The sequence below is a fragment of the Callospermophilus lateralis genome, chromosome 15 (assembly GCF_048772815.1).
Source record: "Callospermophilus lateralis isolate mCalLat2 chromosome 15, mCalLat2.hap1, whole genome shotgun sequence".
In the NCBI taxonomy this organism is placed as follows: Eukaryota; Metazoa; Chordata; class Mammalia; order Rodentia; family Sciuridae; genus Callospermophilus; species Callospermophilus lateralis.
Window position 1 is genome coordinate 81,117,353 of NC_135319.1, and position 22,907 is coordinate 81,140,259.

Consider the following 22,907-nt stretch of genomic DNA (forward strand, 5'->3'; position numbering starts at 1 on the left):
CGACGAAAGGACGCTCGCGGGCCCCCAGGCTAAACCCCGCTGTAGCCTTAAATCTCCTACCATGGGGGAAGAACGCGGCGGCGGCAGCTGTGGGATCACTAGGGAGCTGCAGAAGCTGAAGCAGCAGGCGATGGAGTACTACCGGGAGAACGACGTCCCGCGCAAGCTGGAAGAGCTGCTCAACTCCACCTTCTACCTCCAGCCTGCCGACGTCTACGGACACCTGGTAGGGACCTGGGACGCGCACCCTCCTCCCTCCAGCCCCTCTCCCCCCGCCCCACGCTGCGGCAACGCGCTGCGCTTGCGCCAAGAGCCGCGCATGCGCGGCGGCGCCGGGGCTGGTGGTAGGGGTTCAGAGACGTTGGAGGCGGCGAGAGAACGTGGCTACGACCTCTGGGGCGAAGGGCTCTCCACAGGGAAAGTGCTGGAAAGGAGGCCGCCAGAGCACAAAGGACTGTATACAGATTTGTAGCTCCGGCGACAGCTCAGAGCCTGGCTGCCCCTGTGCCTTCCTGCCCCGTGGTCTTTTACATGCGGACTTGAGTGGCTCCTTCTCAGTCATCAACCTTCAATGGCCCCATTTCGACCATGGGACCAACGTCCTGGCATTTGCTAGGATTTGGCCTCAACCCATCCAGGGCCTCATCCAGCTGGCTCCCCTTGCTTCCAAGTGTCACTCGAATTTCAGGCCTATGCTCTTTGGCTTGTGCCAACTCCTCTATCAGGGCCAGCTACTCCTTAAACTTCACCTTTCGCGCAGAAGCCTTGTCCACATTTTCCTGCACCAGGAGTCTTTGGGTGGATCTATCGCATTTCCTATGTGTACTGTATTCCTTTGCATCAGCTCTAGAGAACTGAGCACAGGGACCTTTTCTTACCATGTCCCACAGTCCTCTGCCCAACCCTGAAATCTGGCACATGCCTTAGCCTTCCTTAAGTGGTGAGCAGTTGAAAGGAAGGCATGTGTTTACAGATCCCTAACTACTAGGCAACACAGCATCTGGAAGGCAGTGTGGTTGGGCTGGTGGAAGTTTGGAAGGAGGTGGCAGAAGGACAAGCAAAGTGTGCAAGTGCTGCGATGGAGCATGATGTGCTGTGAGCGTACAAACCTATGTCTGAGCAGTTGGCAGAACACCGTGAATGTTCCTTCCCTCCATGGTGTATACATCAAAGGTTTTTGGAGGGTCCAGGTGCCTTATGTTTACTGAGACCCTGTGCTTTGTGCTGAATGTTATCTCACTAATCCTTAGAACCACAGTGAGGTAAAAATGATTCTCCTTTTCCAAACAAAGAGCCTGTGATCCTTGAATTTAAATTATTTTCTCAGTGATGAGGGGAAAAAAATCAAGCCAGCTCTGCGTCCTTTTATCTAGCAGAGTACAGGTATCTGGCAGCTTATAAACTGTTTAGGGACACTAGTCACTGATATAATAAATGGAGTAAAAGCTATGGTGATAAAGGATTGTGTGCTAGATTGAGGAATAGCTCACTTTGTCTATTAAAGGAATTCTGGGATGGGGAAGATCCCTGTAGTCTATTGGCCAAGAGAGCTTTGAAAGATGTTCAGGAATTGCAATGGCAAAAACACAGCCTCCTTTCATTTTCTTAGTCATTCCCTAGTTTGGGCCATCCCTATTTCATCTAGTCTTTCAAGTCCATTCTTCACAGTGCTGCCTGAGTTCCTCACACTCTCTCACCCTAATTCTCTTGCTCAGAAACCTCCAGAGAGTTCCCTTTCCTTGCTAAATAAGATCACACACTGTGGTACATGGTGTTTAGCCGCTCCCTCCAATAACAGGCTTATCTTCTACTCCCCAATCCCTGCTCCTCTACACTGGACTGCTGTCCCCTACTGCCTGAAGTTTCACCTGCTTCCTCTTGCTCATCTGCCTGAAGTATCTATCCTCCACTTTCCTGCATGTCTGCCTGTTGAAATACTATCCATCATCTAAGTGTTCACCTCAATTATCATTTCTCCTGTTTCTCAGGCTTCATAGGAATTCAGGGATGGAGAAGATCCCTGCAGGCAACAGCAATATAGTGTGTTTCCTCATCATAAAACTCATGAATGAAGGAGCCTTGGTTGGAAATCAGGCAGATCTGGGTTTGATCCTTAGCTCCAGCACTTACTAGCTGTGGGGGATTATTACATTTCTGGGCCCCCAATGGACACATCTCCAGTGTGAACCCTCTGATGGAAGTCCCTTCCACATTGACTCTAGGCTCAGCCATGTGACTGGCTTTGATCAATAGGACCTTGGCAGGCATGTCCAGAGGCTTGGTAAGTGCTGGCATATTTAGACTTGTCTTCTTGGAAGCTAGTCCTCATGCTGTGAGGAAGTCCAATTATCCTGCTGGAGAGAGAGATCATACAAAGAGGCCTTGGCAGATGTCAGGCAGCCAGGGTCCCTGTGAGAAAGACGGCTGCCCAGCCAGCCCCTGGCTATTCTGGCCCTTGTCAAGCTTCCAGGTGATTTCATCTGCATAGGAGAACCCAGACACAACCAGTGAAAGAATGCCCCAGTTGAGTGCAACTCAGCAGAATTCTGAGCCAATAAATGGTTTCTGCCACTAAGTTCCAAGGAGGACTGTTTAAAGCTTTAGATCATTAAAACATGGGAATGCGATCTTGGACATTTTCTCTGGAGCTCAATTTGCTCCTCTGTGGAATGGAGATGATACCACCTACCTTAACCAGATTGGGAATCTGGTAATAAAATATACACAGAGTGCCCAGGGATGGGTCTGATAATCATTAATTTAAATAATAATTCTATTTAAGCCAAGCACTATGGTGTGTGATACCATAGTAAAAGGAAGACATAGTCACTTTGAGGTCCATAAGAATGCTTGCCAGAGCTGGTGGAAGCAGAGGAGGTGGAAAGGCCTGGCAGTGAGCATGGCCATATAGTGGGTCAATGAAAAGTATTAAGCACTTGGAAATGTTAGTTCCCTTCCTGTCCAAACGCAATATGATACATTGAAGGTCCTAGGCACTTGGTACTTGTTGAACACAAATTATATAAGCTTAGTAACATTTTTCATCTCTTAAGTATATCCACATTCATTTAGGCACTTACTTTGTAGCACACAAACCACCATCCTTAAATGCTCAGATGGCTGGAAATTGCTTCTGCTTCAGGTCTGCAAGGCCCCACCTGTGAGCTGGCTTGTTGCTGTGGGTGTTAGAATACCGGTTGTCTAGGCTGAAGCCACTGACTCTTGAAATGAATGATCAGAGACCTAATCTGCTAAATGGAAATAAAGAGAGTGAGGATGGTGCAGCTTCGCTTTCCTTGCTTCTATCCTCTCCTCACCCCAGTTCCTCTGCAGTAAACCACCACCTGGAGATTTTTCACTCAGGGTCCTGGAGAGGGCTTTCCACCTTAGCTTCCTTCTCTTTCCTCACCCTCTTCCTTGGATCACTTCCAGTTGGCTTCTGCTTTTCCATCTCAATCACATGACTAGTTCTAAGTTCCCTATGAGCTTTTTTGCCCACGTGGGACTACGCATGAGCTAGTGAGATGCAGTGACCGCAACAGTCTTCATCCTTTAAAGATCAGGTGCCTTGCTAGGAGGGATAAAATTCAGTCCTCCTCAGGGTTATTAAATTTGAACGTGTCACAGAGTTCTAGAGATATATTAGGGAATTGAGTTGACTATCAGAAGGCTTTCAGGAATGACATGAGACCTAAAAGTTTAAATTAAGAAAAGTATCATGGTTTCCATTGAGATTTCGAATGACAACACATTGCCCCATGTGCCAGGGACTTATCGTCGGGTAGAATCCAAATCTCGATGATGGGAGAGCAGGGCTGTTCCCGTGGAGCTGTAGCCCTACCCTGGTGCCAGGAAGGACATTAATGGAGAGGTTTTGTTAAACTAGTGTAAATGTGAACAATCTTTTGAAGATAAATTAGATGTGCTATTCTGATTTTTGTTTTTGTGTGTCTGTGTGTGTTGAAGGCAAACTATTTTTCTAAACTTGCAAAGCCTCCCACCCTATGCAAAATAGTGGGGAAAAATGTACTGGATGGATTGGGGCTTCCAACCCTACAAGTGGAAATATTCTGCACCATTCAAAATCTTCCCAAGGTATGAGCCAGTTTAAAATGTGTTCTTTAACACATCTTGAATCCACTGCATTTATTAGCAACTTTTGTCTAAACTGTAGAAAATTAATGCTTTGAAATTCTGTGTTTGTAAAAAATATAGTTCATAGCTAGTCGTGTAAATGTGAGTCAACCAACCATGATTTATATTTTTGTTATGTTTAAGTGTAATTTTGATACAAATGTGACATGCTAACCTGAGGAATATCCAAGGTGAACAACAAAAATGAGGTAAAAATAGTTTTAAAACTCTGAATTACTAATGTGATGAGTTTAATAAATCAACATACAGGTTTATAGGTCTGTATATTTATATATAGATTTATAGATATGTAGATTGATTTAAATGACTCATTTAAATAATTTCAGAAATTCATTTTAATTCACCTTAATTGCACCATATTTGTTAGAAATTAATTTTGCTACAAACTTGAGGAGAATAATTATGATTAAACATGTTTATATCCTTATAGCTATTTATTGAAGAGGTAGTGATAAAAAATAAAGTTCAGTGTAGGGTTTACTACATTTTAAGAAGTAGTAATTTTAAATGTTTCATGAAGTCAGGTTTTACAGTTTCAACAACTATAAAAATATCTCAAAGAAAATTATACATATTCTCATTTCCTTTGGAATTGGTGATAAAGACCATGCACGTTAAAAGATGGATTAATCCAATTTTCTATTTTCTGTGAGAGATAGGGAAACCATAGATCACATTCATGTTATTTTCAGAACATCTGCTCCGTCATGATCCCCACTCACTTTGAGGTCCACGAGAATGCTTTGTCAGAGGTGGTGGAGGCAGAGGAGGTGGAAAGGGGCCTGGCAGTGAGCACAGCCATACAATGGGTCAATGAGACCATCACCGAGGAGTTGCGGGGCCTGGTGCCCTCCAACCAGGCCCAGGTGGATCACATGCTCAGGTACAGCCTCCATTGAAGTAGAAACCATCAAGAATATATAGAGTCTATTGTCTACATTTCTCCTGCCAATAAGTCAGAAATTTACAGAGTTGGGAAGTCAATTTAAAAAGCATATATTAAGGCAGCAAAATTTAACATAAAATATTGTCTTTCTGCTGAAAATACTGCTATTAAAATCTTACTATGTAAGGTTACATAGGGCCTTTTTGTCTTTTTTCAGGCGTAGAGCATCCCTAGGATTCAGCACAAGTTTTCTCAGGGAAGGATCAAGTTACAAATCCAGATAATGTTCTCCCTCTTCTCACCCCTTCAGGGGCCACCTTTTGAGCTGCTCATGTCCCTCCATGTAGTCACAATGGCTATTGCTTATCCCTGTCCTCCAACAACCAAGTCTTTCATGCTTAGCTCATGGGTTGACTCTAAAATTCAAAAACCAAGGAAGCATTTTTCAGAAAGGGCTGGGTAAGTATGGCTCGGTACTGCACCAAGTAACGGGTTAATCACTTTTCCTGTTGTGCAGTCCTAAGGCCTCAACCCCCTTGGCCAAGCAAAGGCCAACTGGATTCTCTTTCCTTAAGCTTTATCGCTTTTTAAATTGTGTATAATGTTTTAGTTTGCCTCAGAGTCTTAAAAGACTTGGTAAAGTAGTTTTTGGTTCTCTTGGAGGTTTTGAATGCCATTCCACATATTATTTGGGGGAGGGGGGCTTGCTCCTGGACTGGTTCCTCTCTGGGTCTACCACAGAGATATCATAAAGATTTATGTTCTCCTATTTCTGGATTCCATATTTTCCTTTTTTGACTTGATGGAGTCTATTCTTGGAAAGTACAGGTGAGAGAGGGTATATGCGAAGTAAGGTTGTTGAGTTCTGATATATGTGGAAATGTTAGTACTTTGTTTTCATGATTGATAGTTTGGCTGAGTATAGAATTCTATGCCCAAATCAATTTCTCTCGGTCCATTAAAGGCACTGCCTCACTAGCATCTAGATTATTCACAAATATAATGTAAATCCGATTCCCATGTCTTTTTTATTTGCTTGCTTTTTGTCTATGGAAATTTTTAGTCTCTTTTTTAAAAAATTTATTTATTTTGGGGGAGTGAAATTGTTGCATAGTTGTACTTAAGTAGCATTCCCCAAACTTTTTTAAAGTATTCCCTTTAAAGACCCCCAGTTTCCTCTTCCAAAAATAAGACATTAGCCACATATTGCTCTTTGTGTATTCCATTGTGTATTCTTGAAGGATTTGTCTTCTGAATGTCATTTATACAAAAATAATTGAGTAGCCCTTCATCAAATTAGGTCTTTAAATTTTTTTATATTTATTTTTTAGTTTTAGGTGGACATAATATTTTTAATTTTATTTTTACGTGATGCTGAGGGTCGAACCCAGTGCCTCACGCATGCCAAGTGAGTGTGCTACCACTTGAGCCACATCCCAGCCCCAGGTCTTTAAATTTTACTTTGAAATTGCAAACAGAGGGCTGGGGTTGTGGTTCAGCGGTAGAGCCCTTGCCTAGCATATGTGACGCCCTGGGTTCAATTCTCAGCACCATGTATAAATAAATGAATAAAATAAAGGTCCATTGACAACTAAAATGTGTGTGTGTGTGTGTGTGTGTGTGTGTGTGTGTAATTTTTAAAAATGCAAACAGAACTCAAGTAATTTAAAAAATGAGCCCCTGAAAATCATTAAACATTTCTTTCTAGGCCAAAATGAATCTCAGTTCTTGAACACAGTTTTATTACAGTGGCATTCTTTTTAGGTCTTGGAAATTAAAGCTGATTTGTCCTTAAGTTGCCACAGAGCATATTATTGAAGCACACTGGGGTCAGGTCAACTCTAAAACTCAACCAAAAGCACAGAGTGGTATTCCTAAATGTCACTGTAAAGCTGTGTTTTCTCGCCATTAAGGTTATTCTTCGTGAATAAAGTACAAGAAGACAAGGAGAGGAAAGAACTAGAGAAGAGCCTGGAAGAGTCAATAGTGCCAGTACCTCCACCTGTAATGCCACCACCACCTCCTCCACCTCCTGCCAAAAAGAAAGGGCAGAAGCCAGGTTGGTGGCCAGACATCTTCAGAACCTTTAGTGACAAACATGAGGAAGAAAGGCTGGCTGGCTCCCAGCCAAGTGCCACCCACCCTCCATGCCATGTCCCTGCTTGAAGCTGCTGTGCTAAGTCGGACCCACATTACCCTCCATTTTTATTTTTGAGAAAAAATGATTAGTTTTTCACTTAGAAGTGAGCACTTGGTAAATAAAGTGCATTGAGGACTGTGGGTGAAGGTCAGTGTAGAGGTTTGATCCCCAGCACTACAAAAAATAAAGAAAGAAAGAAGTTAAAGTACATTGAACAGTGGCAATGAGTGGTAGGGTGGGGATGGGATGACACTGGGGAACTTTCACCTCCTCAGTAAATTGCCATTAAGTAATCAAAGGGCCACTCCATATTTTAGAATACTGAATCCTTTGATATAATGTAAATCCGACACTTTCCGAAACCAACACTTTCTCGGGCTTATGTCACACATAAATAAACATTTTCTTTAAGCAACTTTAGTATTTTAAAGCAAATTATACAGGGTATAGCCCTTTGCTTCCTGTCTTCCAATAGGTAGCTAACATTAGCCCCTCCGGTGTGTTAGTGCTGGAACTTCTGGTGTAATTGTGCTTTTATGTCTCCTAAACTGAGGGTTCCCTGCAGGGATGAGTGACTCCTGCCTCATTCAGCTTGCCATTGCTAAAATCTAGCATGATGCCAGGCACAGCCAACCACCCAGTAAATGTGGGTACCGATGAATAAGAGAGCACCAGACCAAAAAGTGACCAAAGAGACCATGGAGACAGGTCCTTTATTTCATTAATAGCAGCTGCTGAGGTCCAGCAAAGGGAAGAGAATTGACCAAGGCAAAATGTTCCTGGGACCCAGGCCAGAGGCCTCCCGGGGTCCCGACTGACTAGATTCAATCACCCACCCAAATCTGAAATGAGAGAAAATGATACAAAAAGAAAAATGAATTTAATCATAATTTGGCCCAAACTGGAAAGACAGCTAATCTGCCTTCTGAATATTATGATTTATAGGAACAAAGCCAGGAAATATACATATGTAGATTCAGCCAGGCTGTGCTAGCTGAAAGATTATGTTATGATTCTGATTTTCCAAATTGTGCTGGTGCCAGGGATTTGGGGGCAGGGGTAGTTTAGCTTCCATTCTCAGTGTGAGACTATCACCTATAAGAAGCTGTGACGGAGAAAATAGCTTAATGAATAGGTTAAGGGGAAATGGCTGAGGCTAAGAAGGAAAAAACAATTTGGGGCTTTTAATTTTAAATGGGCCCCATTACGAACAGAATCATGCTAGACCTGTCTTCTGTCCCAAAAGTGAGATGGTCACTATTGAGTTACAATACAGGCCACCAATGGATGTTCATTTGGCAGCTGCTTTTGACTGAAAGAACTTAGACTTTATGAGAGGAGAAAATGTAGGAGGGGACAGTAACTTGCTAGGCACTAGATATCTAGGTATCTGGATATCTGCTGGCTGCTTAGGCATCTCATCTCCACTGGGGACCTGAGCCAGGGTCAGTAGCTGTCGTGGGGAGGACAAGAGAACATTACAGGTTGATGATGAATTCTGTGGTACCTGATCAGATAGCATGGCTGAGAACCTGTGAAAGATGGCAAAGATTCTGGGTAGACTATTGGGCCTAAGGCATTTCTAGAGATGGTACACGGAAGCAAACATGAGTTTAGGATTGGTGAAGAAGGTGGCAAGTTAGGTATACACATTGACTAGATGCTTAACAGAAGGTGGGGTATGCAGCAGCTCAAAGAAATTCAGAGAAGCAAAGGAGTTAGAATTCAAAAGACCATCCAAATCCTTTCTTCATTCACTTTTTGTAACATATTGCACAAGTTTTTTCATCTCTTGAAGCCCCAGCTCACGTAGGATGCTGGATAACAAACATCTACCTCATTTGACAACTGAAGGAGTTGATATTGCATTGGCCTCAAATTGCTTAGACAAAATTCACAGTTCAGAATTTTGGGGGGATCAGTAAGTGAAATCAAACAGAAAACTTCTGGGCACTTGAAGTGGAGAACAGGTTCTTCCTAGCCTGTTTTCAACCTTCATTTTTGCTGGGCATTCCCAGCTGTCAGTGAAGCATTTAAGATACAGTCTTGTGACAGTCCAACTTCCTAGAATCTTTTCTCCTGTCTTTTTCCTCCAGGAAGGAAGGACACCATCACAGAGAAACCTATTCCACCTGCAGAACCTGCTGAACCCGTGCTCTGCGGCAGTATGGCCATAGGAGCTGTGTCACTAGCTATTGCCAAAACCAGCGCCATACTGGGCAGTATTCCTCTGTACTTGAACATTGCATTGCTAAAGCACAATCAGGTTAGGATCTGTTTTATTCCACCATGAGAAGCCCTGAGGGGCTCAATGTGAACATGAACCACATTTCTCATTTTCCCCTTCTTTTGTCTCATTTTAGGAACAGCCAACAACACTAACTATGCCTTTGCTGATGGTATCTCTCGCCAGCTGTGGGAAGTCATCACCTGGAAAATTAAATTTAATGAAAGAAGTGATTTGCATTCCCCATCCTGGATTGACAACCAAACAAGTATCTTATATTACTCCCAGACTACATTTTCTTAAAAAAATTTTTTTAAAAGTAAAGAAAAAACCAAATACTCCATCATTGATGATTTTTTTTTTTTTTTAGCATAGCTCCCTTATGACACCAAAGGGAAAGAGAATTAAAAACAAACAAGAAAATATATTTTAGGGAAATCAGGGAAGTGGGAAGAAAGTAAGACCCCCAAAGGGAGCAGACCCCATTGATGTCTGGTTTGACACAGCACTGGCTCATGCCTCTGAATCACAGAGAAGCCAGGAGAGAGTGACTCTGGAGACCTCTGTGGTGAGGGATGGTTGTTACCTGGGGGAGTTGGGAAGTCTGTGCCCTTCATTTTTTTTTTTATTGGCAGTAGCTAGTGGAAGCTGGCACTTTCCTGGCAGCCCACTCTGTGAAGAATTCTGGGCCTAGCAGATTGCCTGGCACATAAGGGATGTTTAGTGCATATATATGGAAGGAAGAAAGGAATCCTAAATTTCATCCTCATTTCTCAGAGGTGGGCTAGTGTTGTCTACGTTGCTCTTAGGTGGCCTGAAAGAGCCATTATGCCTCTTTAGATCTCCACGAATTGTTCTGCCAGTCAGGAGAGCTAAAGGTGTATGTTCTGCAGTCTACACGCTCAGAAAAAGTTCAGGAAGCTTCCTCCCACACCTCCCAGAATAAAGACTGTTATTTTTCTAAGTTAGTGGAACTAGGTTTAAAAATAAACCCTCAGGATGCTTTCTTTATGAGAATTCTTTCTTCAGCAAAATCATTATTACCTTACAATTGATTAGTCACAGAAGACAGATTGCTGTCTGGCTCACCATCTGCCAGGTCAGATTTGGATCTCCTCACCAGGATCTTTCCTTTGGATAGTACTTGTGCTGCTTGGTACCAGAGGCCTCAGCATGCCTTCTTTACACAGATGTCATCATCCTCAGAGCACACTCTTTAATTTTTAAGTGAAAGTGGATTTAAACTGATTTGGCCACTCTTATCCAGACTACATTGTTGACCTGTGACACGTACTGCAATAATGTTGACTAGGTTGGCTTAAAGACCATGAAAGAGTCTGAAATTAACTTGGTCCAATCACAGGGCCAGTCAATTCTGAGCAATGAGGAGGCTGAGACAGGCTTTTGCTCATGCTCAGTCAAATGCAAGCTGGGGGCTGGAGATTAACATTTAATCTTCCAATTCTGCAGCTCACTTGTCCACCAACTGGGGGCCATTTTCAGGGACTCTACAAATATTCTGAGTTAAGAACAAACAGGTGGTATAAGTGTTTGCATTTAATATTTGTAGACAACAGTTTTGTAAGATGATGGTTACTCTACTTACAGGGTGTGGAGATGCTTCTGGAAATTCGGAAACAAATTAACAAAGTAATGGAACCGGTAAGTAACAATTCATGGTGTCTAGTTATTGACCTTTGCCTTCTAGCATCCAACTCCTATTTCATTTTGGCATTAAGTCAATATTGGTATTACTGCTATGGAAAATACATTTATTTTTGGTTTCTTATGCAAACCAAGTGCATGCATTCCTCATTTGCTATGAATCCATCTTCTAAATGTATTAAACAATCTCAGTTTGAAGATTTATTTTTTCTTTTTTTGAGACAGGGTTCACTAAGTTGCCCAGGCTAGCCTCGAACTTGTGATCCTCCTGCCTCAGCCTCCTGAGAAGCTGGGAGGACAGACTCTCATTTTGATTTCTGAGGTAGCTGGCTCTGTGCTAACATCATCCTTAAGGAATTTGTAAAGGATCTAAGGACCATTGGCTATTTCCAAAACCCAAATCCACTCTGTAAGTGTGTTTGTGTGTGTGTATCACACATACACATATATATACACACATACCCTGAGAATATTAGAAACAATATGTTGGGCCTATAGAAGCAAATCCAGTGGTAGAAGGTAATAATACTCCTTAAGACCAAGAGGGGATTTTGCATCCTCTGGCAAAAGAGAGCAGGAGTTCCACTTGGTGTGCAAATACTTCATTCCCAAGAGTAGAAACCCAAATCTATGGGTATGCACACCCCTGTGTGTGACTGGGGGCAGAAGGTAAGGGTGAACTAAAGGAAATAATGTGCCTGGATTTACAGAATGGGACTTAAAATAGGGAGTAGCTGGACTTATCCTCCTTGTGTGTATGTGTGTGGGTGTCTGTGTCTGAGATTTGCAGTGTGGTTGCCCAGTCCCCATAAGTGGATAGTTAGAAGATCTTAACTCTTCTTGCTGCCACAGCTACGTCTCAAAATCCCAAGTGGTTATGTTTTTACCTTCTATTCCACAGCCCCCTCCTCCAAAAGTGGAGACCAAAAAAGGACATAATGGAAGCAAAAGAGGTCAAGTGCGTATACGAAGGCATTCACCACACTTCTGTAGGGTGCTTTACGTAACCTGCTTCGTTTTCTCTCCCATAGTTACTTTGCTTCAAGACAAATGGAAAACACAGGGTGATGTTGCTTTAAGGGCACCAACCCAGAGCCGGAACATCAGTCGGCCACTGCCTTTCCAGCAACAGGCTATCTGGCCATGGCTGCCAGTAGCTGTCAGCCTGCCAAAGTCTCAGAGGACTCGGGAGCATTTATGAGGAACAGGATTATATCTGACCCTACAGTGAAGGGCTTAGGAAGTTGAATGTCCCCATAACTAGCTGAAAGGCTTTTAGATGTTTTAGATTTTAATTCTGCCACTACCAATGATAGAATGAAAAAGGCACAAAAAAATAGCCATTCCTTCTCTCTGGTTCTGAAAAGCACTACGGGAGAGGAGCCATTGTGGGAACTCAAGAGTTTGCCAGTAGAGTTCAGGCAAACCATCCTTGTGAAAAGTGGCCACTTGGCCTCCAGGGCCTTGGGAGGTCAGCTAACTCCATTGGTCAGTCACTTTGGTGATTGTGGATGCTCTGATACATGTACCTATTATATATGTCTAACTTTCCAAAGTATCTTCAGTGAGAACCCTGGAGGTGATGCAGGCGGGTGGAGGCCTCTCAGGTCTACAGTGTCTCTGGGTAAGGCAGCAGTCCCAGCACACAGTCAGGGACTTCAGAGTCTGTTGAAGTCAACAAAGAGGGGGCAGCTCAGAAAGAAACTTAAGAAAATGTGAATAAATTCATCAGCAAGTAAAATCCTTGGCAGTTATATGTTGGAATGAGCACAACACTCTAATTAGGCCTTGTAAGAGAGGTGGGGATGGAGAAGCGTTGACCAATTAACATTGTCCTCTTCATTCCAGCAGGTTGTCTTGCATGTACTGAGAGGCTGAGGCCAAGATCTGCCCTGTGATCAGCTTCCCTTTAAAAAAATTTGTTTTTTTCCCTGCTAGAAACAGGTTAGATAATAGGTTCTGGAGAAGCTACCACACCAGAGTTAAGGGTGGATTCTGCCAGCATTAAAATCTGTCCCAGATCACGTCATCTTGGTAAAATGGAGATAATGGCAGTCCTGCTTCATGGTGTTAGCATAAGGAACAGCTGCATTTGCTTCATGAAATTCAGCTGTAGCTTTACTAAACTCAATCAATAGGCAAAAATTTCCCAGTTGTTTCTTTGCTTGCTCAATAGAAGCTTCCTATTATTGACATTAAAAATGTTGGATGTTCTTATAATTAGTGCCATTACTAATATTTATACCTAGGTTCACATCTACTCTTAAGCCCTCGGAACCACAGGTACTGCTTCACCTTGCAATCATAATGTAGCAATATAGGTGAGGGCATGTCAAGGCTGACCTTGCAGTAGAAACAGCTGCTTTTTCCTGGGGTCATTTGGGTCCCCAGATCTTCCTTACTAAAATCTATCCCCAGTAATGCATCTTTTTAACCAAAGTCTTCAATCCTTCTGAAAATAAAACTTATGCTGAAGGAGGATTACATTTTTAAGTTTTAGCAGTTATGTTCATTTACAGGAAAACAGAACATAAGAAAGGGCAAGTTTTGAGGAAGAGGACTGGTGAGTTGGAGACTGGTGGACATTTACAGGGACAGCCTGGAGATTTACTGACCTGGTGGTGGTGGCTTAGGCTAGCTAGCCCCATGCACAGTGACAGAGCTGATAAAACAATAATATAGGCAGATAGTGCAGGTAAATCATATGCCCAAAGTCCTGGAAGTGGGACCTGGAAGTAGGATTAATCAAGAATGGAAGGACTTGGTCTTGGAGAGCTGTGTCCCGTTATAAGCTAGGACTATCTCAGGACCTTAATGTGCTGGGCTGACACTCATCATTTTCTTCTGACCGTGTAGCCACCCATCACTAGCAAGATGTCCCATCTTGGTTGTTTGATCATTACCTGCGACACCGTAGAACAGCTGCTACTTCTAATACAGGGAATCTGTGCCAACTTGGGGCTGGAACTGGGAACCAATCTGCATCTAGCCATCAACTGTGCCGGCCATGAGCTGATAGACTATGTAAGTTTCTACTTGAGAAGATTCACTTCTTGTTAAGGTCCATGATTTTTAAATGAAAACTCAAAAGAAGGGCTTATTGGAATATTTTCCAACAGATGCCTTTTTTTTTTTTTTTTTTGGTTTTAATATTGTGTGAGGGATCTAATCTAAATGGAGTTGAGAAAGCCAAATTAGCTAATCACCAATGAATAACAACTATATAATTTTTAAAAATAATAAGATAAAATGCCATGTTCATATATAGGAATTCTATAATAAATGAATAAAATAGGTAACTTAATTTGCAATCATGAACGCTACTGAAAAATAACCAACTGTTATATTTTACTGAGTGTAGTCACTTGGTAAATGCTGAATTTGTCAAGTATGAAAAGTGGATCAGTTGTAGCAAGGACTTGATAGGCAAGTGGTTCTTAAGAATTTATGCTGTGACTCACTTCTTATTTTTGCAATTCTGGGGATCAAACCAGGGCCTCACACTCGCTAGGCAAGTACTCTACCACTGAGATGCAACCCCAGCCCTCACTTTTTATAGAAAAATATTTCTAGGTGATTTAAGTTTTTATCCAACTAGATACATTAAAGTATCATTCCCAGCCTTGGTTGGGGAAACAGACCCTCAGTGATGACATACTATCTGCTGATCAGGCCACTAGAGAGATCTTTTAAAGAGGAAGAAAATGGAAAACAGGTTCTGTCCTTACTTCCTCAGATTCATACAACTAAGTACCTTTACACTGGGAAATCTGTATTCTAGGAACTCTGGAAGCTTTCTGTCTCACACACATATATACTTCCCATTTCCAAATATACAAATACTGAGTCTCAGTTTTATAAAATGGCAGCATATTGACAGGCATTTATGGTGAGTTGGTAATTAATGTCAAATTCAGGGGACATGACAAAATACGTTTTTTTCTTTAACTGTGATCCTAACTTTGACTACAAAGGAAGTTTTGAATGGTATATAAGAGCCCTAAGTTTGGGCTGATTTCTAAAGTTCTTTTACTTTTCTAAAGAAACTAAGCACATAAAGGAATGTTTAATTCCCTATTCTTCACATAATGATTGGTTCCTAGGCATACCATTAAGAAAAATAATTGCATGTTTTCATCAGCAATGTATACCCAGAACTATGAAGATACTGATTGCTACAGCTGACTGGATGGGTATTTATTGCTTATATTCAGTAAAATGTATTAGCTTTATATCATATAATTCTTATAATCATATTAGTTCAAAGTCATTAGCATTTCCTCCCTGACAAGATAGGAGTTTAAAGTTATGCATCACAGAAGCTAAAAGTTCTTAATGCTTTATAAGGGAAGGAAAAAGTCCTATAAAATCTCTTCAATTATGGACTTCTTAGGAATCTTCTTAATTCCACGGTTTGTCAGCAGCAGTGGCTGGAAGCCATCAGCAAGCAAAACAGCCATCTCTCTGTCCTATTTCCCTCCCAGAGCCTGGATACCCCAGGCACTATCCCTGCACATAGCTTTGAACATCGGGAACTTTGGCAAAAAGACAACTCTGAATCTTCCAGCCCTGTTTATTTCCATACTTAATAATTCAGCTAAGTGGGGTTGCCCTAGAATCCCACTTCAGGACAGTATGGTTCCCTCTGGAAGTTTCATATTCCCTGAAAACAAAGTGCCTTTGTTCACATTCCATATTGGTTGTTAGTACTCCAAAGCCTAGCCCTGTTTTCAAAGTTTAGAATATTTACAGTAAAGAAAACAAATCATTTGATCACAGTGAGTTGCAAGACGGTGGGTTCTAGAGAGTGGGCAGGTTTGCACTGCTATTCTGTTCACTGTTTTACGAATTCATGCTATTGTCCACCTACCCAGGCAGCTGGGCACCTGGCACCATATCAGAAGTCTAAATAAAAAACAAGTCCCCTCCCACTCTGTACCTGTTGGGTTTTTGTGCAGAAGGCTCCATCCCATGTCTGTGGGAAGAACTCCAAAGGCATCAAGAGGAACAGTGACTTGGCTTCCCAGGATAATCTTTTAAAGATATTTGAAGCCAAATGCATAAATTTCTTAGAGGAATGTGACTTGAATCTGCTGACAGTATTTCATATGAAATGAACAGAAAGGAATTTGAATTGCATCTTTAACATCTGAAGAGTCCATTGCTTATTCTTTGTTTTACCGTTTTCCTTACACACATCAGAGCAAAGGAAAGTACGAAGTGATGGCGGGTGTCTACAAGAGCGCCGCCGAGATGGTTGACCTGTATGTGGATTTGATCAACAAGTACCCTTACATTATAGCCTTAATTGATCCTTTCAGGAAGGAGGTAAGCAGGGCCCACCTATTATACTTTATAACATATATTTTATACGCTATAAAGTAAGCAGGCTTACCTTTTGCATTTTACAACAAAACAGAATAAAACCTCATTCTTTTGGATCTCTGTCATTTGGAATGTGTTATAATTTGGACTGGGGTTAACTTGCTTTATTTTGGCATTTATGAGAAAGGCACTTACTAAGCAAATGAATAGCAGAAACACAATTACCTGGGAGCATGCCTGTCTGTGGAATGAAACAAGCCATTCGCCAGCCCTTCAGGAGTACCTGTGTATTTACAAGCAACCTAGCTGATGGAAGCCACCCCCGCTGCGCTCGCTGGTGCTTCAGTGGGTTAATCATATGTCATTTTCATGTGCTCATGGAAACAGGACTTCTGCGAGGCCAAATATTTTTTAACCTAAATCCAGTTACTATATATGCATAAAAGTAACAAAAAGCCATCTTTTTAAAAAGGGTTTGAGATACTGAGATTTTTGTCCTCTGTTTAAACAAATGCACCCGACAAGCATTGTCTATAGATCATAGAAGGTCATCTCTCCCCCACTTCAAACAAACTCCAAAATTAGAATTCTTGATTTAATGAATTTGAGAGTCCATAGTATATTGAAAAGACAGACAAACATCCTTTCTTATTGAGATCTGGGGACAGTTCCTTCCATCCTTTCTTGGCCTCCACTACTTATCAGTACTCTCAGAAGACACCCACTGAACTCATGCCAGACTCCCCTTGTGAGGACAGTTCTGAGGCTCTGACCACAGCTTTTTTTTTTTTTAATATTTATTTTTCAGAAGTAGTCGAACACAATAACTTTATTTTATTTATTTTTATGTGGTGTTGAGAATCGAACCCAGGGCCCTGCATATGCTAGACCAGCGCTCTACCGCTGAGCCACCCAGCCCCCAGCCTCAGCTTTTTTTTCCTGTGATAGGGGGCACCTGTGTGGTCAGTTCTAATGGGTTAGGTTGAAATTAGCCTAGTGGATGACCTTGTGTGTAGATTTGTGCATATTCAAATATATACAGACACACACACCATTTATTAAATAAGCATTTCATTTCATATGACACCCTCACCAATAAAAACAGGGAAGGGCCTTCAGAAAGATGGTGGAGAGCCCTGGCAAGGTCCTATCTTTTCAGTTTTATGTTTATCAGAAATAACAGAAAAATCTTCTATCCAATGAGTTGTGAACAGCATTAGGGGTGGTACAGTGGATGAGAACAGCCTGGGTTTGCAGAACACCACAGTCAATGTGGGAATGGCATTTAGCACATTAACATTTTATTCACAAGATCTTTAAATTCAAATTAAATCACTTGAAGTTTATCTTCCATGAAGCTTGCTAATTTGTGTGGCTAAGGTACAGGAATCACTCAGGCATGGATGTGAAAGAAAATGTTTTGTGTCTCAGGAAAAGTGTATGACTTTGACTATGTTCTATATGACTCCTGTAGCTTGTGATTGTGTACTGTACATTAGAATGATCAATTCTTAAATATTTACCCAGGACGCTGAACAGTGGGACAGCATCTATAATGCTCTCAGTTCCAGGTGCTACATAATTGCAGGAACTGCATCCAAAAGCATTTCTAAACTTCTAGAGCAAGGAGGCATCGGCAGCCCCAGATCCCATGGACTGATCATAAAACATACAAACCAAACTACTATGTCTGACTTGGTGGAAATAACCAACATTATTGACAGTGAGTAAAATATAGATCTGAAAGACTCATAATGATTTGGTTATACAAGAAGCCAAAAATATGAAGTGTGCCAAAGTTACTAAAAAGCAAGGAATAAATCTCCAAAGAAAAGAAAACCCAGCCATTTTATGGGAGATTCAGTGCTGGAAAACAAACCATAACTTGGTGATTCACAAGGTTCCAGAAACAGCCCTAATCTACCAGGTCATCCCCCATACTGAGGGCCACCACACAGGTGTGGTCAAGGCTACCCCATCAGCTTCACAGTAGGAAGGGCTTTTCAGCCCCTAACAGGAGGAGCAAGGCCTGAGTACAGAGTAAGGATGTAACGTTACTTGATTGAAATCAATTTAGCCACTTGAACTTGCCTTGCCTTAGGGAAGTCTGGTGGAGGGATCAGAGTTTGAACTGGATCACTTGCAGCAGGGAATGGGTCTACTTCCCGAGTTAAGAAAACAGGCAGCAAGAGGACCCCCATCAGCACATCAGGCAGTTTTCTGTTGAGTACAGTGACCAGGGGCAGAGGCAGGTTCACCTACAGCAATGGGAAGCTGCTGGGCAGGGGGGCAATTGGGTAGCATCAAGGAAGCATCTGGAAGCAGGTCCTTAGCCCAGCTCTGGGGACAGCTGAAAAGTTTTTTGTTTTTTTTTTTTTTTTTGATGGGCCTAGGATGGCAGAGAAGAGCATCTTTGTGTAGTACATAAGGCGTTTAGCTTTGGATTTAATGCTCACAGCAGCCCTGTGAAGTGCACAGCACACACTGTCCCTCCATTTACCTAAGAGAAATGAGCCATGGCGGGGTTAAATAGCTTCCCCACAACACTGTGCTCATCCCACTGCCCATGCTTACTTTTTAAATTCTGCAACTTTCAAACTCTTTCCTACCTCTCAGCCTGCACATGCTTTTCCTTTGCTCTAGAATGCCTTTCTCTGGGACATCTACCTGGCTAACTACTCATCCTTCAGGTCCTAAGTGAAATGCCCGTGAATGCATAGGCCTCCTCAGACCTCCCCCACCCTGATTCTGCTCTGAACCTCCCTTGTACTATGGTATATTTTCTTTTTGCAGTGCTGACCACAATGTCTGATTATTTAATGGCTGATATCTCCCACTGGACTGTGAACTCCAGTGAGTTCATGGGCATTGTGGGTCCTTATGTACTGTGCCAGACACATGAATACCATGAACAGGCTTTGGAAACTAGACACGGGGCAGTCTCAGACCCAGAGCAGGACTAAGAGCCTGACTGGCAGCCAGGGGTCAGGGCAGGTGCCAGAGGACGGAATGGCAGGCAGGGCAGTCATCTGAGTCAGATGACCTTTCCCCTCAGGCCCACCCCGCAGTAGACATTGTGTCATCACTGCAGATGGCAAACTGTGGCCACAGTAAGGACTCTGGCCTGTGCCCTTCATAGGCTTTGGCAAACTTTAAGGGTCCCAAGGCCTTCAAATGATTAAATACTACCCATATTGCTCTTCTAAATATTCATAAAGACAGATGCCTTTGAATAAAATTCTATATGAAGTGAGAAAGTCATAATACAGGCTATCAACTCCAGAGTTGCTGCCCATGTACTTATCACAGTTCACTGACTTGAAGATGCGTATTTTCTTATGTGGAACAGCAACAATATGAATCATGTCTTGGAGCTGAGGTCCTAGAAACATGTCGATCCGAAGTGAACATTTCTTCCTTTCTAGTGGTGATAAAATGGCAGTGCATCTCATAAGTAACAAATCTTAAATGTGATGAAATGTGGTATATAGTACCCACAGCATCTAAGCTACTAGAAAGAAGACTAAACAGATAAACCCAGTGCAATGTTCAGATGAGAAAATGCAAGTGTCTACCTTAGAATTCTTAGGTGGTCAAATAATTGACTCTGCTCTCTGTTCTTAAAATTAAAAGTTTTAAATTCTTAAAGTTTAAGTTTTAAATCTCTGGCCAATTTCTAATTTGGACCCCATGGCTGTTATGTGTGAACTGCTTCTGCCACCACACAAAACTGACAGGAATTGCTCTCCCAGGTAAGAAGCACCTCACCATCCTTGGAAGTACAGAAGGAGAGTCTCCTGATGACAGCCTTGTCGATTTGGTAAGTGCTGAACACTGGTCAATTGCAGAATTGCCAAAACACTGCTTTTATCACGAACTGGTATTTCAGAGAAATGCTGTCTTTGGTGGAGAAAGTCATGTAACCTTTTATGAAATAGACTTGCTTCCTCCCAGACTGCTACCTTTTGTAAAGAGCTAATCTTTGAACTTTTAAAAAAGAAGCAAAATTGAAGTCCAAGGAAAATGACAAGCGCACTTAAATGACTGGGGTGTGTCCCTGCAATCTTCCCTCCTAAAATGAAGTGAGAAAGGCCAGCCTATTCTTAGATAAAATCAGCATGCTTACACGACTAGTAAAGCGCCCGATGGACAGTCAGTCACACCATCTGCCTGCCTTTCAAACTCTCGGCTTGTGAGCAGGTCACTTTACTTCCATAAAGATACAATATGAAGATACAAGGGGGAAACCCCAGCACAACACCGAGACAGCTCTTCTCCTCAAATCATTGTTGTAGCTCAGCAAAACATGACCCTCCCATCCAAAATGTTTCCTCTTCAGGCCGTTGGACTCGGGGTCCGGTTTATCAAGTTGGGGGGCCTTTCTCGTGGTGAATGGGTGACTAAATACAACCGCCTTCTGACTATAGAGGAGGAACTGGTCCACGAGGGAACGCTGGGTACGTGCTGCCTTCTTACTTTGTTTTCACTTCGCCATGAATAAGAGAACAAAGATTGGACCAGGGGGAATAGAAGTCCCTCGGTAGGAGGGCAGGGGAATCCAAAGACTATAAATAAGTGCTGACAAAACTAAGATGGCACTTGCCACAATGCACATTGTTGCCTTAATGGATTATCTGTTTACCTGAGTGTTAAAATCTGGCCTGATGCTTTTCAGTAGAATTAATTGATTGGAATCTCCAAGCCTACCTTTTGTCATGGTCCAAATTATCCTTAAGGTTTCTTTGCACAGTCTGAAAGTTAAAGGCAGATGTTTTTCTGATGGTTCTTGGAGGCAACTTAGTTTACTTAAAACCAGGAGGCAGTGTGCTAATTCTACTGTATACTGGGAAGGCTAAGATCTCAAGAGAAATCAACTGATCGTTTAAGAAATGCTACCTTTATAAATCTGCATATGAGGAAGCACCTTGTGTAGTGGTTGGAGAGAAACATCCTAAACATGCATTTTTATTTTTTATATTACTATTGTGATACCTGAAAGGAGACCATGGCATGCAGGGACATTTAAAGAGACCAGTAAAAATTGTGATTTTAAAAAATTTTGTCATGTTTATATATACACAGATCCACAGAAAATGAAAGTATAATTGAGAGACCAATTTTGAGTCATATAAAGGCATCAACAGTAAATTTGGTTGTTTAAAAGTGTGTATCACAAAAGCTCATTTTTTTTCAAATGTGTTAAATTATATTGTTCTACATGTTGTCTGTCATCTTGACTAGAAGAGGCCACAGCTTCCTCAAATGGCCTCTCACATTTCCAGCCACTTCACAAGGAACACAGCTGCTTCAGAGCATCACAAACCTAGGAACCAGAGGGACACGCCCTCCTCAGGTGTTAGTGCAGCCATCTGGGGGTTCCAAAATGGATTAAGGGATTAGTTGAGAATTTCTCAGACACTGGTCACTACATGCTAAGAGGACCCAAAACAGGCAAAACCAGTCTCTTCACTACCACCTTTGATTAGAGGATATTGGCAAAATCTCAACCACTAAAACTACCACTGTGGGCCTGATTGGAATAGTCCAAGTCTGCCCCTGGTCCTCTTGGAGCAGGTGGTCTGCATTCAAGCAGTGTGGGCCTGTCCTCTAGTTTTTCCTGGTACCCTTTTCTGCTAAGCTCTGTCACAACACATCAAACACTGTAGAATGCCCTGTTAGGTGTGTATGGTATAGCACAGTTAATGCCTAACCAAAGACCGGCCTGGTTTAAGTGGTTCTGGGTACTTTTCTATAGTGATGGGACTCCTATAGATAGTTTTGACGATGATGTCATTCAAATCATGTGATATATAATATCAGCACGGCTACATTAGACAGTAAACTTATTTCTGTTGTTTTTAATAGGTTTCAAAGAAGAACACACTTTTTTTGACTTTAATGAGGATGCTGAGAAGGCCCTTGAGGCGGGTGCTGGTGAGCTGCTTGAGCCTCCAGAGCCCATCTTCCCCACGGAGGTTGTAGAGGAGTTGGCCAAAATGTGAGCCTCTTCCAGAGAGGGGCAGTAGTGCAAGGCAGGCGTGCAGTGAGTGTCGGGCTGGCAGCTGTGAAGTACATCCCTGCACGGAGTCTGCTCTTAAGCACCACTAACTCAGGCGCTCTTTTTTTTTCTTTTAATTTAGCAGTTTGGTAATATATGGTGTGTTTGCCTGAAATTCTATCTGTGAACATTTTTTTTAAGCCATCATATTTCCATGGGGACACGGGATCTTTTGTCCACTTTTCAAGATCATGTTCTGCTGTTATCAGAGGCTAATACTTGTACTGTTGAAACAAAATAATTAGTTTAGCTCTGGTTTCATTCATTTAGTTACAATTGCAGTCACACTTTTGGGGCACCCTCTTCTGTGTGACATGTTGGCAATTAGTCAAACACCTCATCCTTTACCGAGCAGAACATCTCAAAAGCAAAAACCTAATTCAGCAAGAAGCTCTTGGTGCCGGAAGTAGGTGCCATCTCCTGGGCTCACCTGCTCCCCAACCCTACCTGG

At 42.2% G+C, this 22,907-nt stretch overlaps 1 protein-coding gene across 1 annotated transcript; it reads left to right on the forward strand.

Annotated features, from left to right (window-relative positions):
- Eno4 (enolase 4) lies at window positions 1-22,400 on the forward strand. Its single transcript, XM_076835034.1, has 14 exons — window positions 1-226; window positions 3,967-4,095; window positions 4,848-5,038; window positions 6,955-7,100; window positions 9,278-9,447; window positions 9,545-9,676; window positions 11,017-11,070; window positions 11,975-12,031; window positions 13,930-14,097; window positions 16,276-16,401; window positions 17,926-18,121; window positions 20,151-20,218; window positions 20,738-20,855; window positions 22,264-22,400. The coding sequence occupies exons 1-14, from the start codon at window positions 62-64 to the stop codon at window positions 22,398-22,400; spliced, it is 1,857 nt and encodes a 618-aa protein (XP_076691149.1). The 5' UTR covers window positions 1-61.
- Window positions 22,401-22,907: the final 507 nt, after the last annotated feature.

Excerpts from the sequence above, each read along its gene's own strand:
- Eno4 (XM_076835034.1), top strand. The coding sequence starts at position 62 with ATGGGGGAAGAACGCGGCGGCGGCAGCTGTGGGATCACTAGGGAGCTG. Across the intron at positions 16,402-17,925 it reads TTGATCCTTTCAGGAAGGAG|GACGCTGAACAGTGGGACAG; the intron begins GTAAGCAGGGCC and ends ATATTTACCCAG. Across the intron at positions 20,219-20,737 it reads ATGACAGCCTTGTCGATTTG|GCCGTTGGACTCGGGGTCCG; the intron begins GTAAGTGCTGAA and ends TTTCCTCTTCAG.